This window comes from Empidonax traillii, unplaced genomic scaffold (assembly GCF_003031625.1).
Source record: "Empidonax traillii isolate 1590-97213 ecotype Southwest subspecies unplaced genomic scaffold, ASM303162v1 scaffold66:size1465758, whole genome shotgun sequence".
In the NCBI taxonomy this organism is placed as follows: Eukaryota; Metazoa; Chordata; class Aves; order Passeriformes; family Tyrannidae; genus Empidonax; species Empidonax traillii.
The window spans coordinates 1,295,503-1,310,553 of record NW_020955259.1 but is presented as its reverse complement, the minus strand read 5'-3'; the positions used below and the strand labels follow the sequence as shown (position 1 = coordinate 1,310,553).

Sequence of the window (15,051 nt, the reverse complement as noted above, 5' to 3'; positions counted from 1 at the left end):
ACGGTCCCTCCGCGCTGCCACACGGCACGGGAAGCCCATTCCCCCCGGCTGGCGACAGCGCAGGGCCCCAGCACTCCGCGACCTTGCCTTCTTTCACCCCCCAAAAAAAACCCCCCTTTTCTATCGTAAGAAAACGGAAAATCCACACCAACCCCCTCCCCCGGCCCCGCCGTGAGAGAAGAGGGGCCGAGGCCGGGGAGGGGCGGCCGCGCGTGCGCGGAGCCGCTTCCTCGTTGTCCCCCGGCCGCGGCGGCGGCGGCGGCGCGCGGCGCGTGCCCGCGAGCCGTGCCCGTCAGCGGGGCCGCGCCCGCCCCGGAGCCGCCCAGCCCGGCCCGGCCCCGCCTCTGCCCGGCCGGGGGGCGCTGCCCGAGCCCGCACAAGTCAGTGATCCGCTCGGGCGGGAGCCGCGGCCGAGCCCGGGGCCGGGGGGGGGGCGTGGGGGAACTCGGCGCGGGTGGGGAAAGGGGCTGAGCTCCGGCGCGGTCGCCGCTCCCCTTTCCCGCCGCCCTCCCCGCAGCGCCGCGGCGGGGCCGGGCCGGGCTGGGCGCTGAGGGGCGGCGGGAGCGCTCCCCACCGGCGGGGCCGAGCGAGGGGCGCCGTGCGGGGGCCTCTCCCCCTTCACCTCCTGCCCGGAGGAGGAGGGGGCGGCCGGGGAGCTGCTGGGTGCGGAGGGAGAAGCCTCAGCCTCCCTGTGCGGCTCCGCTGCTTTGATGCTGCGGGTCTCTGCTGGCTGTTAACATCTTCTTCCCTCTGCTTGCCTCCCCCCCCCCCCCCCCCCCCCCCCCCACGTTTTCTTTCCTCCCTCCCCGCCCCCTTCGAAACTTGGCTTCTCCTCGCTCCGGATCTGTGTGCTCGGCTCCTCCTGGGCTTTACCGGTGGGGCAGGATCATGCCGGACCAGATCACCGTGTCGGAGTTCATCGCCGAGACCACAGAGGATTACAACTCCCCGACCACCTCCAGCTTCACCACCCGGCTGCAGAACTGCAGGAACACGGTCACGCTGCTGGAAGAGGTAAATCATACACACTCACACCCTCCATTCCCTTTTTATTTTCCTTTTTTCTTTCTTTCTTTTTTTTTTTTTTTTCTTTTTCCCCTCTCTTGTCTTCGAGAGAGCATCAGGGACGGGGCAGCACCACCCGCCCAAATCCACGGGAGCCAGAGGCGTTGGTATGCATGTAATCTGGTCTTTTAATTGTGGGACTTTGCTCTTGTGTTGAGCTAGTTACAGAAAGCTTTCCTGCTCTGGCGTCTCGAAGATTAGTGCGTAAAGCAGTTGTCTGAACTTAAATATCGCTGTGGTACTTCTTGGTGTTTTCGGTGTTGTCGGTCGTTGCAGTAGTAAAAAATGCATGAATGCTGGTATTTTTAGAGGGAATATGAGGGATGAGTTTTGTTTGAGAGCGTTAATAGAGGTTTTCCCCGGCCCCTCATTACATCAAGTCAGCGCAGAACTCTGACTGCAGAAATCTGCCAAGGGAGACTTGGTTTACGAAATGAAGTAAGGATGAAGGGATGAATGTGGAGTGAGGGAAATAATATGAAAACAAAATTGGTGGAAGGAGAGGAGCATAATAGTGCAGCAGAAGTGATTACACAGTCTCAGCATCTCAACCTTGAAGCCTCAGTGTTGGGGTTTTTTCATGCTTGTTATGAGCGTTATTTGAATGTTATTCAAATGTTCACCCTGCTTTGCTGTCAAGAAATAGGAGTGTGAAAACGGATAAACTTTCAGAGCTGGTTTCTAAGGGATATCAGTCTACTGCTTCCTATTTGAGGTTTCAGTGTGATTTCCTATGGACTAGGTCAGCAGTTATGAGGAAATGTCTTCCAAATGACTTTAAAACAAGACACTGTATAGCTCTTCTCTTACCCTGGGCTTGCTTGAAGGTACAAGCATAATGACACTGGAGGAAGACAGTTTTTTGCTATTTTTGCATAGGTTGCAGTTAGTTGTTGCTTTGGATTATACACTTAGTTCATCAAGTATTTGTCAATTCTTCAGGAGCCAGAGCGTATCTAGGAGATGGATTTAACAAGTCTTAGTTTTGCTGAATGTGTTGGCATGAGCAAAACATTTGGTATGCAAAGAAAGTGTATTAATTATTTAATTATGGTGTTTGCCTGATAATCCTGGGTATGGAAAATATAATTCCATTGGATTAAGATCAGTTAAAGTTGCCTTAGAAAAAATGTCTGTGTTCAAAATTGTACCAGTGCTACTGTTTACATTACTGGCTTGAGTTATTTTAAGTTCACATTTAAAATTATATATTTTATTTTTATTATATAACCTAGGTTAACTTCTGCTGCTTTTCCATAACTGTAGCTGTTTTGTTCTTCTTTTCCTCTTGTAACTAAGCCGTGCTTATAGATTTGCCAGAAATCAACCTGTTAGGTTTGTGTTTGACAGTATTGCTGCCCCCTGGTCTTAACTATGTGGAATAGGTATAGCCATTGATATGCTTATTAGTACAGTTGACAGCAACCGTAGAGTTAAAAATACATATTTTGTCATCACTTGTAACTCCCAGGGTAAGGATACAGTGTAACGATTTCATGATTTGGGAGATGCATCAGAACAGGCTGAATGTGGTAATGCCTGTCCAAAGAAAACCAAAATACTGAAGATAAATACACAGCGTTCTGCACTATTTGTGTGGATCGTGCATATTTTCAAAGTTTTTATGTCTGATTTGACAGCAGTAAATCAGAGGAATAAAGAATAGCAGGTGCTTCTGGTGCTTGCGTTGCTATTTCTTTATTTTCTTTTGTTTGTATAACTGTTTTATGTGCTCTGTTTAACTTGTTTGCAGTTTAGACTGATTCTGGGCTTGTCTTCTGTAATTTTTTTATTATCTGTAAATATAAAAAAAGCTTCATTTGATGGGAAACAAGATGCAAATAAGCTCTACTGTTATGTGCGCAAAAAAATCTGCAACTCTCCTAAATTTGTGCTTATTAATTTGCATGGAGAAATACAGATGGTCAGGATGTGGCAGGCGAAGTGCTCCTTTGGAGCCTTTGTATATGCAAGCTACAATTACAATAAAGGCACAGTTTTGCTGCTGCTTTCAGGCTGGGCTGATTTCTGTGCACCTGCTTACCTAAGGCAGTGGGTGCTCTGAAACAGGGGCTGGAAAATGAGTGGTTGAAGTGGGTGTTCTGTAGCTGCTGCTGCTGTTGTCCATGCATAAGGGGTGACTGAAGAATTTCAAGCAGCGCCCGAACTTCAATTTTGAGCCTTCTGTGTTAAGGCAAAGGGGATGATTCCATCCTTGCAACTGTTTGATTTTTAACTGAGTGTTGCATCTAGGTTGGAGCTCTCACTGGGTTTTTGCAGGCAGTGTCAGGCTCTGTGCTGTTGTGGCGCTGCTGCCTGAAGTATCTTAGGTCATTATTTTACAGCTAATTTAATTCAACACAACTTCCACCTTACATCAGTGACTATAAGCTAGTTTGTGGATAAACTAATTAGTTTCTTTATTCTAAACAAGATTGCAAACGAGAACTATTTTCTGAACAAAAATGGCAGGGGAATTAAACAGATTTAACAAAAGTTAGATATGTTTTCCAGCCTCTCAGTTTGATGTGATTCCTACCATAGCTCATATCAGTGGTTAGATCAGAACCACCTTTGCATAAACTACTGTGATTAAAAGAAATAGATGGTTTTGTGTATGTGTGTGCCTCTGTCTAGTTCCCTGAAGTTATTACAAAATTGTGACCTTAATCACAATTAACAAGTTTTCTGAAATAATAAAATAGGTGATAGACTCATTTGCTGATTTTCTCACTTGCTTGCCTATCAGTAGAAGGGCAGTCTGTTCAGCTGACTGAATTGGTATATATTATCTCCTAGCTGTGATTTTTTTTTCCCTGTTATAATTAATTTCTTTTCAGAGGAGATTTTGGATCCTGTTAGATGCAATTCTGGGACAAGTTTCAGCTGACAGGCTTACATGTTTTCAGCAGACATGTTTACTGATTCCGATGACTTTGCATTTGATCAGTTTTCAGTGGAAAGCCCAACAAAATACAAAGGCAAACTTTATTTAAGTCTGCTGTAATAGTATCAAGAAAGGTAGTAAGAACATGCTACTACGTAGCAGTTTATTGAATAGGAAGGTTTCATGCTATATTGTTTAAAATACTGAAACTTCCAAATATTTGCAAGTTTTTTTCCTTTCAAGGGACAAAGCTAAAAAAAAAAAAAAGACCCTACCATCTTTGCAGCCAGGCTTAGGCATCTTATATAGTAGTTACCAAAAACTGAAATATTTTTTTCTTTATGATATTTTTCTTTTTAAAACGGGAGTGTTATGTAATTGCCTCAGGTAAACACAAATTTTAAGGTACATTCTATTGCTAAAATAAGAGGACTGTTTTTCAAAGTTATAGAGGGAGAAACAAGCCATTACAGTGTAGTCAAAGTCTAATTTGAGAGAATTTGCAATCTCTACTGCTTTCTGTTGATTCCTTCAAGATAATGTTAAGTTCTTGCAAAAAAAAAAAAAAAAAAAAAAAAAAAAAAAAAAAAAAAAAAAAAAAAAAAAAAAAAAAAGAAGTATTTTTCTTTTTGCAACTGGGAAAAGTTTTATGTAATGGAACACCTTTCCTCTTTAGAGAGGCTGAGAGAGTTGAGTTGTTCAGCCTGGAGAAGAGAAGGTTCCAGGGTAACCTTAGAGCAACCTCCCAGTGCCTTAAGGGGGTTACAAGAGAGCTGGAGAGGGACGTTTTACAAGAGCATGGAGTGATAGGACAAGGAGGAATGACTTTAAACTGAATTAGATACAGGGAAGAAATTATTTATTGTGAGAGAATCATAGAATCATAGAATAGATTGGGTTGGAAAAGACCTCCAAGATCATCAAGTCCAACCCCTGATCCAACTCCAATTACTATATCATGGCACTAAGGGCCGCATCCAATCTCTGCTTAAAAACAGAGAGGGATGAGACAATGGAAAAGGTTGCCCTGAGAGGTTGTGGATGCCCCATCCCTGGAAGTGTTCAAGGCCAAGTTGGATGGGGCCTTGAACAACCTGGTCTAGAGGAAGGTGTTCCTGCCCATGGCAGGGGGCCTGGAATAAGATGACTTTAAGGTCTCTTCCAACCCAAACCATAATATGAATCTATAATATTAATATGAAGGGGGAATTATTGCATATGTACATGAGTGGTTAATTACTTTTTTAAAGAAAAAAGTTGAAATATAAATATAGATAGATAGATAGATTACTGATACAGTCTTTTAAAATACCTCTGCTTTGTTCTGACCAGGCATACTTTTATATCTACAGAAGCTCCATGATTTTTGTTACTGCAATAGATTTTGAAGAGTTGATTTTAATTGTTGAGTTAATATTACTTTATGAGCTAGTTGGAATTTTTAGGGAATGATGACATCTGTTCCGAGAATAAGTAGTGCACATGTGGGATCACCACAAGACTGTCTTGATTCTGCTGTGTCCCAGCTCCAGCTGAAAGGACATCTTTGCACTCAAGGGATAACTCAGCTGTCATGACCAGGCAGTTAGTAGCAGATGTCGTCCAGGGCTGTCTTGAGATACAGTGGTTAAGCTTAAATATTTAAATTCCCTTTAGACAGGTCGGTAGATAGGGAGGGATGGTTAAAAGCTGATGACAAAGAATAACTGCAGTTGTTTCTGATGCTGATTTTTACTGTTTCGTGCCTGTTTTGCTGTTGTACTTCTGTAATACTTGAATGGAGCACTTCCATTCTAAATCAACTTTTTGTTAGTATTATGCACCGACTTTGTTCATCAGCCTGGACTTTGAAAAGTGGTTGAATCTATTATGTGTATGTGTCTGAAGAGAAAGAAATTTTTCTATTGTTTCCATCACTTAATTTCTCTTGAATTTTCTCTTGAAGCATCACCTCTTGCAACATAATTGCAAAAAATAAATTGTTACATGCTATTCTTTGTATTTCCTTATTTTTTAAATTAAATTGAAATGCATTTTTATTTTTAGGGGGTGAATCCAGGCAACTCCAGCAGGACTGGAGAGTTAAAACTAGCTCTTCCTAACCTTGTAACCTGTCGTTTATGACAGTAAGAAACAGTCTTGCATCATAGGGAGCTTTGTACTTAAGAGCTGGTTCTTATGTAACAGGCCACAAGCAATCTTCAGTTTTTGAAGAAATGCACTTTTGGTAGCAGACCATCCTAAAAATAACAGATAAAAAAATTTTCTTTGTCTAGTAAATAAAACTCAGGGTAATCGTTACTGTTTTTACACTGAATGGCAAATTTCACCAAAGATGTAAAAATGGGCATGTGAGTGTTCTGAAATGTCAGCACATGAGTGACTCCCAATCACAATACTGAAAATGTGATGCAGAAGGAGTTGACAGCAGTGTCCTGTATTTACAATAGCTGTCTTGCAAAAAATGCAGCTGATGGTGCTTTTATATTTACATGCTACAGTATTTATGCATTTAGTGTGTAATCAGTTTTACCCTTCATTTGACAGTAGTCAAAGCATTCGGCTGTAATAAGCAGGCAATCTCCTTTTACTTAAATGTGACTGATGGAAGGGAAAACAAGAAATACTCACTGGCAGCTCAAAGTTTCAGTCATGGCGGATGAATTAGCTTTGCCCTTTGAGAATTTGTATTCATTTTAGGCACATTTTTGAATATACTTACTGCTTTCAGTAGCTCATATGTTTTTTTGAGAAGTACTGCTTCTTGTTTTGAATTCCCAGCAGGCTTCTTCATGTTTACTCGTCAGTTAGGAAGCTGTGAAAGTTCTCTTTGGTGCTCTTTTTTCAGTATGCCATGCAGGTAAATCCTGAGGGAGTGAGTGCTGTGTTGTCATGGGAACTCATGTCACGGCCCTGGTGGAGGAGAGACTGTTTAAAGTGACTTGACTTAAAGTTGGGTTTAGTGTTTAGATTGGAGTCCTGTGGAGACACTTTCTGTAGTTAAAAAGCAATAAAAAAGCACTTTGAACAAAACAGAAAGCAGGGGAGACAGCCCACAAACCCGTGTTTGTGTTTCAGTGTGGCGTCACTGAAAAACTGCACGTGAATGATTCAGAACAGAGTGAGATTGGTTGATGTCATTTCCAATGAGTAAACCTCAATTTTCATAACTATTATTGTGATTTTTAATGATGTGAATAAAGATGGTTGTTAATAATTTTAAAAAGCAGATGTGAAACAAATTTACAGAGGATAATTGTAAGAGAGATCTCATCTTATTTAAATGGAATAGTGCCTTGCAATAAAATCATTAGGCAGAATCAAGCTCAAAATGTTAATTATAAGTATTGTTTCAGGTGTAGAGGTAGGTCATATAAGCATATTCTAAAAAAAATGCCGTGGTACTTCTCTTAGACACTATTCCATCAGGTTTGATTGATACTGATAAAGAGGCCTAAAGTTTATTGGTAAGAGCAAAGGAAGACTCCTGAGAATAGTGTGAGTTTCCTTTCCTGAAGGAGTGCAGCTGAAAGTGACCTCCCTGCTGAGAAAGGCAACAAAGTTATTTTACATTCCTAAAGAGACAATGTTGATCTGTGTTATTTATCTATATCTATATATGTATATATTGGGTTGTACATACTACTGGGCTAATGCTGAGGTTTTGTATAAGCATTGTGACAAGTAAGATTTATGAGGACAGAGGGCTTGATTGTGGTGATTATGGAAAATATTTCCTTTAATGCTTCTGTGAAAAAATAACAAAATGCTGTGGGGATCCCATTTCCCCTTTTGTACACCTAGATGTGCATGTGGGTGCACATGTGACCTCCTTGTCTCTTTTACTCACCAGTGAAAGGAAAGGCCTAAAGTTCTGTTGTTACTATGGGTAAGCCTGAGAGTATATGCTTTTTCTTTCCTTTTAATAGCCACCTCTATCTTGACCTTACTTGTTTTATCCTTCTTGTTATGTGTCTTAAAAGGAGAAAGATAGAATTTTTTCTGGTGCAGAAATAGAAACTTAGGATACCAATAGAGTCTTGTCATTTGCTGTTTTTCCCTTGGTTAAGAACTGAAAATCCTGCCTGGTCCTGAAGGTAACTTTCTGGAAAACAAAAGTCTAGGACTGTAAGACTTTGGACATGGTGTGCTCTGGCAGCCTTCTGTCCAGGTTGGTGAGAGATGGATCAGGTGAGGGACCTGCAGGGCAGGTGGGACACTGATTGTGTTGCCAAGCCCAGAGGGTGGGAATCAGTGGAGCAAAGTCCAGCTGGTAGCAGGTTGCAAGTGGCATCCTTCCAGGATCAGTTTTGGGACCAGAACAATGTCTGGATGGTGGGCTAGAGTGTGATCCCGACAGATGTATTTGGATAATATCAAGTTGTTCAATATGCTGGCAGGCAGAGTGGCTGTTCAGCAGGACCTGGAGAAGTGGCCTGACAGAAGGAGCCTTGTGTGGCCAGTTGAAGAGAAATGTGAAATCCTGCACCAGGGATGGAGCAGCCACGTGCAGCAGCACAGCCCAGCTGGAGGACAGGTTTCTAAGGAAGGACCTTGGACTCAGGTGGATGACAAGTTGGTTGTGAGCTGGCAGTGACAAAGGCCAGCCATGCACGGGGCTATGTTAGTAAAAGTGCAGCCAGCAGCCAGAAAACAGTGGTTCTTCCCATCTATTGAGCAACTGTAAGACCACATCTAAAGTACAACGTTTAGGTTCACCAGTACATGAAAGAAATTATATAATGGCACAAGTTCAGGTGAGGATCACCAAGATGATTAGGGGCCTAGAGCAGATCCCTTTAAGAGGGGAAACTGGACTTCTTTAACCTTAAACAAGAGAATAAGGGAAGGTCATATTGCTTTCTTCAAATATGTGCTGGGACAAAACAGAGAAAGCCAAAACTTTGATTAGATTTGAGGAGGTTTCGAGGGGGTGAATTTGTGGTTATTTATTATTATTATTTTGGGATTTTGTTCATTTGTTTTGAACCATGAGTGATGAACACGTGCCCAGAGAGGATGTGGAGCCTCTTGTCCTCAGAGACATTCAGAATTCCACTTAACTGTAGAAGTAGGGCTTCTTAAAATTGTTTGGACTACCATGATTTAATCTTTAAAAAGATAAGCAGGCAGAGTCAAGTGGCTGTTTAGTTTCATGAATGTGTTTTTGTGTTTTCAGGTAAAAGTTTACACTTATTCAGGTAAAAGTTTACACTTATTCTTGGAAAAACAGCACGTTTAAACCTAATAAAACCTGATGTAAACAACATTGATGACTTTTTTCCTTCAATGAAAGACTTCTTTAATAGAGGAAACGGGATACTTCTCACATTTCTGCAAATATGTAGTTCAAGAAGTTTATCAAATTTGGGTTTTTTATGATTTTTAAGAATAATTTGAATAGTTACTGAGTGTTTGAAATGATATAATTCTTTATAAATGATCAGCCTGCAGTTTTAGAAACTCAGCTAATTTATTCTGTGAAGTTATGATTATATTACAGCTTAACTATATATCTGCTGAATTAACTTTACTTTTATTATTCACTTTTTAGGAAGGTTATTTGAATTTTGAATTCTTGAGCTTCCAATTTCAGTTTAGTGCACTAATTTCTTGCACTAATCTTCTTGTACTATGTTTTACTTTTCAGGTAAATTGTCTCTTTTTTTTTTATTCTTAAATTAAGAAGATGAGACTGAAGAGGGAAATATACCTAAGAAAGTGTTCTTAATACAAAACTTAGTCTTTTCCATAGTACTTCAGAAAAACTTGTTAAGGATGGGGAAGGCGAGAAAGAATAAAATATAGGAGATTTTTTTGTTGGAAGAGTTGTGGCTTGTTATATAACCCCAGTAGGATTTAGATATCCAACTTGGTTAGATTTTTGACACTTAATTTCATAAAATCATGGAATATCTCAAGTTAGAAAGGACCCATAAGGATCGTTCAGCCCAGTTCCCTGCTCCTCACAGACTGCTTACAACTAAACTAAAGTATGAGACACTCCTTGAACTATGGCAGGCTTGGTGCCATGACCACTACCCTGGGGAGCCTGTTCCACTGAACTGCCACCTTCTCAGTGAAGAACCTTTTCCTGATGTCTAATCTGAGCTTCCCCTCATGTGGCTTCCTTCCATTTCCTCGTGTCCTATCTCTGGTCACCAGAGAAAGGGGATCAGCACCTCCCCTTCTGCTGCCCCCCTTGAGGAAGGTGTAGATTGTGATGAAGGCAGCCCCAGCCTTCTCTCCTCCAAGCTGAACAAGCCAAGTTATCCCAGCTGCTCCTCATGAGTCTTGCTTTTGAGGCTTTTTGCCATCTTGGTTGTCCTCCTCTGGACACAGCCTGATAATTTGGTGTCCTTCTTACACTGAGGCATCCACAATGCTGGAGGTGGCACCACTGTCCAGTGGGACAGTCACCTCCCTTGGCTGGCAATGCTGTGCTTGATGAACCACAGGACATGGTTGGCCCTTTTGGCTGCCAGGGTACTCCGCTGATTCACGCTCAACTTGCCATTGTCCACCAGAATCCTCAAGGCCTTCTTGACAGTGCTGCTCTCAATCCATTCATCCCCCAGTATCTTGACACAGGGGATTGCCCTGACCCAGGTGCAGGACCTTGCACTTGGCCTTGTTAAACTTCACGAGATTCACACGGTCCCACTCCTCAAGCCTGTCAAGGTCCCTCTGGGTGGCATCTCTTCCTTCCAGTGTATCAGCTGCACTGCTCATTTTGGTGTCATTGGCAAACTTGCTGAGGGTGCCCTGAATCCCACTGTCCATGTCATTAATAAGGATATTGAACAGCGCTGGTCCCAGCAGGGGCCCCTAAGGGACGCAGTTCATTACTGATCTCTGTTTGGATGCTGAATCATTGATGTGGTCATCAAGCCAATTCCTCATCCATCCAATAGTTCATCCATCAAACACTTATCTCACCAATGAGTGACAAGGATGTTGTGTGTGACCACGTCAAAGGCCTTACAAAAGTCAAGGTTAATGACATAAAAGTACATGACAGTGAAAGTTCATAAATACAATGCTCATGCAAAACAAACAAAACCATTTTAATTAATACTTCTCCGTGTCAGTGTCATAGTCTTGAAAGTACCACAGACAGTGAGAGTAGTTGAGCTGTTCTGTGCAGTGTGTAGCAAGGAAGACAGCTGTTAAAGAAATGTAACAGTGATGTTAAAACAAACTTAGATACTTTTGTTCAGTGATGACAGAGTGCCTGTTTACAACCTCCAAACATTATTTGTTAATTGTCAGTTTCTAAAGCTGTTTACTTTTAATATAGTTGAATGATGCTGGGATGGGCCTGGGAAATTCAAGTCCATTGACATGTTGAACAAACCCTTCTGTGATGAGGATGTAGTCAAGGAACTCAGGAAAAGTGTAAAGGACAAGTGTAAAATACCCAGGGCTGTAAAGTACAACAGAATGTGCAAACTCAGCCAGCCTATGCCATATTGTAAGTGAGCAGGACTGCGATGGTCCATTCCTGTGTTCTTAATAATGTAATATACAATGGTGATGGTGTTTCTGGAATCAGCAGCAATGGGTGACTTTTAACTAAGAATTTTTAAGGAGGTAGCTTAAATGTAAGGTACACTGACATGCTGACATTCTTGTTGGTTGTGTTTTGGTTTTGTATTTTTCTTCCCTTGCTAAGTGTCAAAATTATGGGGAAATTGTAAAATGAAGAGTGATGATGGTGTGACTCTGTAAGTGGCATATCCTGGCTATGTCTTTTGTCTAATACCATCTCTTATCTTAGAAGCATATTTATGCTATCTCTATTAGTCTTTAAGTTGAAACTAATTATAACACAGAATGAGTTATAACTAAAGAGAAAGTTGAATGAAGTTGCCTTAAGATGTTTTAACAAAGTTGTTTGTTTTTACTTTAAAACAGGTCTTGCACACTGCATTTTCCTAACCTTATATTTGATGCTTTGATTTCTTTTGCAAATTATTCTTCATATGAAGCCTTGCCAAAATTAAGCTTTTATGTTTTGATTTGAGAAAAGATACTTGGGCAAAACAGTTTTGATTCTCTCACAAGACAGAGGGATATACGTTATAGTTTTCTTGTGTATTGCCATGACTGCAGCACCTGCAATGGTGTCATCATTTGGGGGATGTTTTGTGGTGGAATTTTTGTTGTTTGCTTGTTGTCTGTGGGCTTTCTCCCTGACATGTTTACCGTCTTCTGGGATGAAAGAAGCCTGCAGAGGATCTTTGGTGTGAAGACCTATTTCAATTATTTTCAGTGTTACGACACCAGGGCTGTCTGTACACCATTTGGAAAAATAGTTGTGTTCTACTGATGTTGTCTAAGCATGGAGAGAAGTAAAAATCTTTTGGGCTGAGTTCAACAGGCAGAAGCCTGAGTGCCCAAAATATTATCTCCTCACTTGTGCAGTTACAGGGAAAGAGATACTAGTTCTCTCTAAAACCTCCCTTTTAAAAATGTTTATAATCCTCTGGTGGCAGTTTTGTTGCCAAGTTAGTGTTGCTTTCACAGGAAGTGCTTGGAAGGAAACCTTGTTTAAACTGGCAAAGAAAACATGAGAAGAAATGCAATTTTTTTCTTTGCTGACACTTTGCAGGTTAATAAAGCTCTTTGGCATGGGTGCTCCTGACTTAAACCCTCAGATTCACTGCCTGCTCTTCCTTGTCTCCCCATTTCATTTGAAGTGCTCTGAATGCTTCCTTGCTTGCTTTTTCCCACCATATCTAGAATAGGTCCTTCAAAATGTTTTTGTCTGTGGTTAAAATAGCTGTAACAGTGTTGCTTTACTTCAGCAGAGCCTGGTCTGTCTGCTGAACTCATGTGTAGTTTAGTGCAGCTTCCTGTTTTTCTCATCCTATTTAATTGGGCAACAAGTTGCAGCAAAGCAGCTTCCTTTAAAATGAATCAGTGAATATTATGCATATTGAAAATACGAAAGCAACCAATGTCTCTTTGATTCTTACAAAATCCTGGATGCTTTTCTATAGCTTTAATGTTTGTGTGGAAGGCCAAACCTGGTTGAAAACAAAGCAATTATCTGCCTTTCTGTGTATTCCTTTTCAGTTTGTTTTGATTTGCTTTTTTTTTCCCCTCTATCGCTGTCTTTTGATGGTAACAATAAGGACCTGTCCTGCCTTATTTTTTTTCTGTCATAATCTCTATTGCTTCATTCATATGACTTGTTCCTACAAGTAATGGTGCTACTTCATTGGGTCCAGATGTGTGTAGGTATCCTAAGATAATTGTACAATAAAATTGACAAGTACTTATTAAAACTGCCTCATTTGTCTTGCGGTGAGCATTATATAGTATGATTATTTTTATAGCAATACAGCTGGTTTTTTTTGAAACACTGTGTAAGTATACCCGAAGTAAAGCAAAGGGAAATAAGAGGAGTTAATATAATGTAGCTGGTGCAGAGCATAGTTAATATTATAAACCTGGGAAACAATTACTGACTTGGGAATTAGGATGAAATCATGGATTGGTTCGTGAGTCATACAATAATGGTAAATCACTGGATGGAGTGATGACATTTTACTGTAGTTGTAGTGTGCTGAAAGCACATGTACAGTGTGTACAAAGATATCTTCTCTGATAGAGTGATTTTTGCCTGTTGTAAACATGCACCTGCACCTTTGTCCGTTTACCAAAAGTTAAACCAGAAGGCTGTGATTTAGACTTACTCAGCGGGGCGTTTTGGAGTATCTTTCTCATCAAGTTGCTAAGAGTCTCTAGTTCTGAAACAAACCTGTAATCTGTGGTAGAGGAAGAACACCTGAAGTTTGTTCATCATAAAGCAGTGTGAAGTAGAGCTGGAACTTGGCCTGAGGCTTTAAAAATAAGTAGAGAACCCATAGAGAACCTGTTAGGTGCAAGAAACACACTGTGTGTTTGTCATTCCTGGGCACCAGTGACTGAAGTGCTTGAAGGACTTCCCAGCCATTATGGGCTAGGCTGCCAATCTGCTGAATAATTCCACCACATGGAGAGTTTCTGGTGCTTCTGCTGGAAGAAATTACAGGGGACGTTAAAGCTTGACCATGATGATGAAGAATTTTTAAATAAAGGTTAGATCATGCTTAAAGCAACTCCAGATGAACTAAATGTAAAAAACCACTGGGGTTTGATAGTGTAAATGCTTAACTATTGTTTATACAAGCTATAAGTATTTTTAGTGTATTTTAGTATTTTAATTCATGTCTGTCAACATTTGCAGGAAAAAGAAACCAATATCTCTTGGTCAGTTGAATGATAGAGAAGTGGGTTTTGTCCCTGTCCAGTTAATGAATTTTTCTGAGGTATTAAAACAATCATGTAGCATGTTTTCCAAGTGGCCACTGTTTGGGATTTCTTAATTTTTGGGATTTACCTTGAGGTCAAGTAGTCTAGTTGAATGAAGGTAATACTGAGATCTCCACCTGAAGGCAATTGAATGTATTAATTGACCATGGAAAACTCTATAAATTGCTTGTGTACTGGACATTTAACATTAATGGGAATTTTTTACCCTAATCTGTCATCTCAATGTTTTTGACAGGGCCCTAGGTAAATTAACTCATGTTGTAAAATTCCAAAATTACAGCGGAGTCTCAAAAAATTATAAAAGTAAATTTAATATTTCTGTTTTCAGTGCAGGTTTGAATAGCATTTACTTCAAATGGGAAGGAAAAAAATGCAATCCTAGAAGTTTATGATGATAGTAGACTGAAAATGCTTTAAAAAGCAGTTTACTGAGCACTATGCAGCCCTTCTGGGAAGATGGGCTGGGATAAATTAAAATGAAAGGCTGTGGAGACAGATGGCCATTTAGGGATGTGTCTTACACATGGTAGCAATTAAGATGTGAATGGAGCCTGCAATGGGCTTCTGTGTTCTGTACTAACCTTACTGTTTTACCCTCTATCTCAGGCTATATTCACACACATCAGTACAAAAAATATACAGACACCTCAGTATAAAACTGTTGTGTGTGAACGGAGCTGCTGCTTTTCCATGTCTGTGCTGTAGTTTCTGGCCCACTAAGCAAAACACATGTAGTGAAACAGCGATCTTTCCTCAGCAACACAGGCATTTAGCTT

At 40.9% G+C, this 15,051-nt stretch overlaps 1 protein-coding gene across 5 annotated transcripts in view; it reads left to right on the top strand.

Annotated features, from left to right (window-relative positions):
• ASAP1 (ArfGAP with SH3 domain, ankyrin repeat and PH domain 1) overlaps positions 1 to 15,051 on the top strand; it is a 149,107-nt gene that overhangs the window by 28,204 nt on the left and 105,852 nt on the right. For 4 of the 5 annotated variants that reach the window (XM_027880278.1, XM_027880273.1, XM_027880275.1 and 1 more), the window contains exon 3: positions 885 to 1,014. In XM_027880278.1, coding sequence (XP_027736079.1) covers positions 885 to 1,014 — 130 coding nt within the window. Of the gene's footprint in view, positions 1 to 328; positions 381 to 884; positions 1,015 to 15,051 lie in introns of those variants that run through there. The other variant, XM_027880274.1, reaches the window with a different exon arrangement.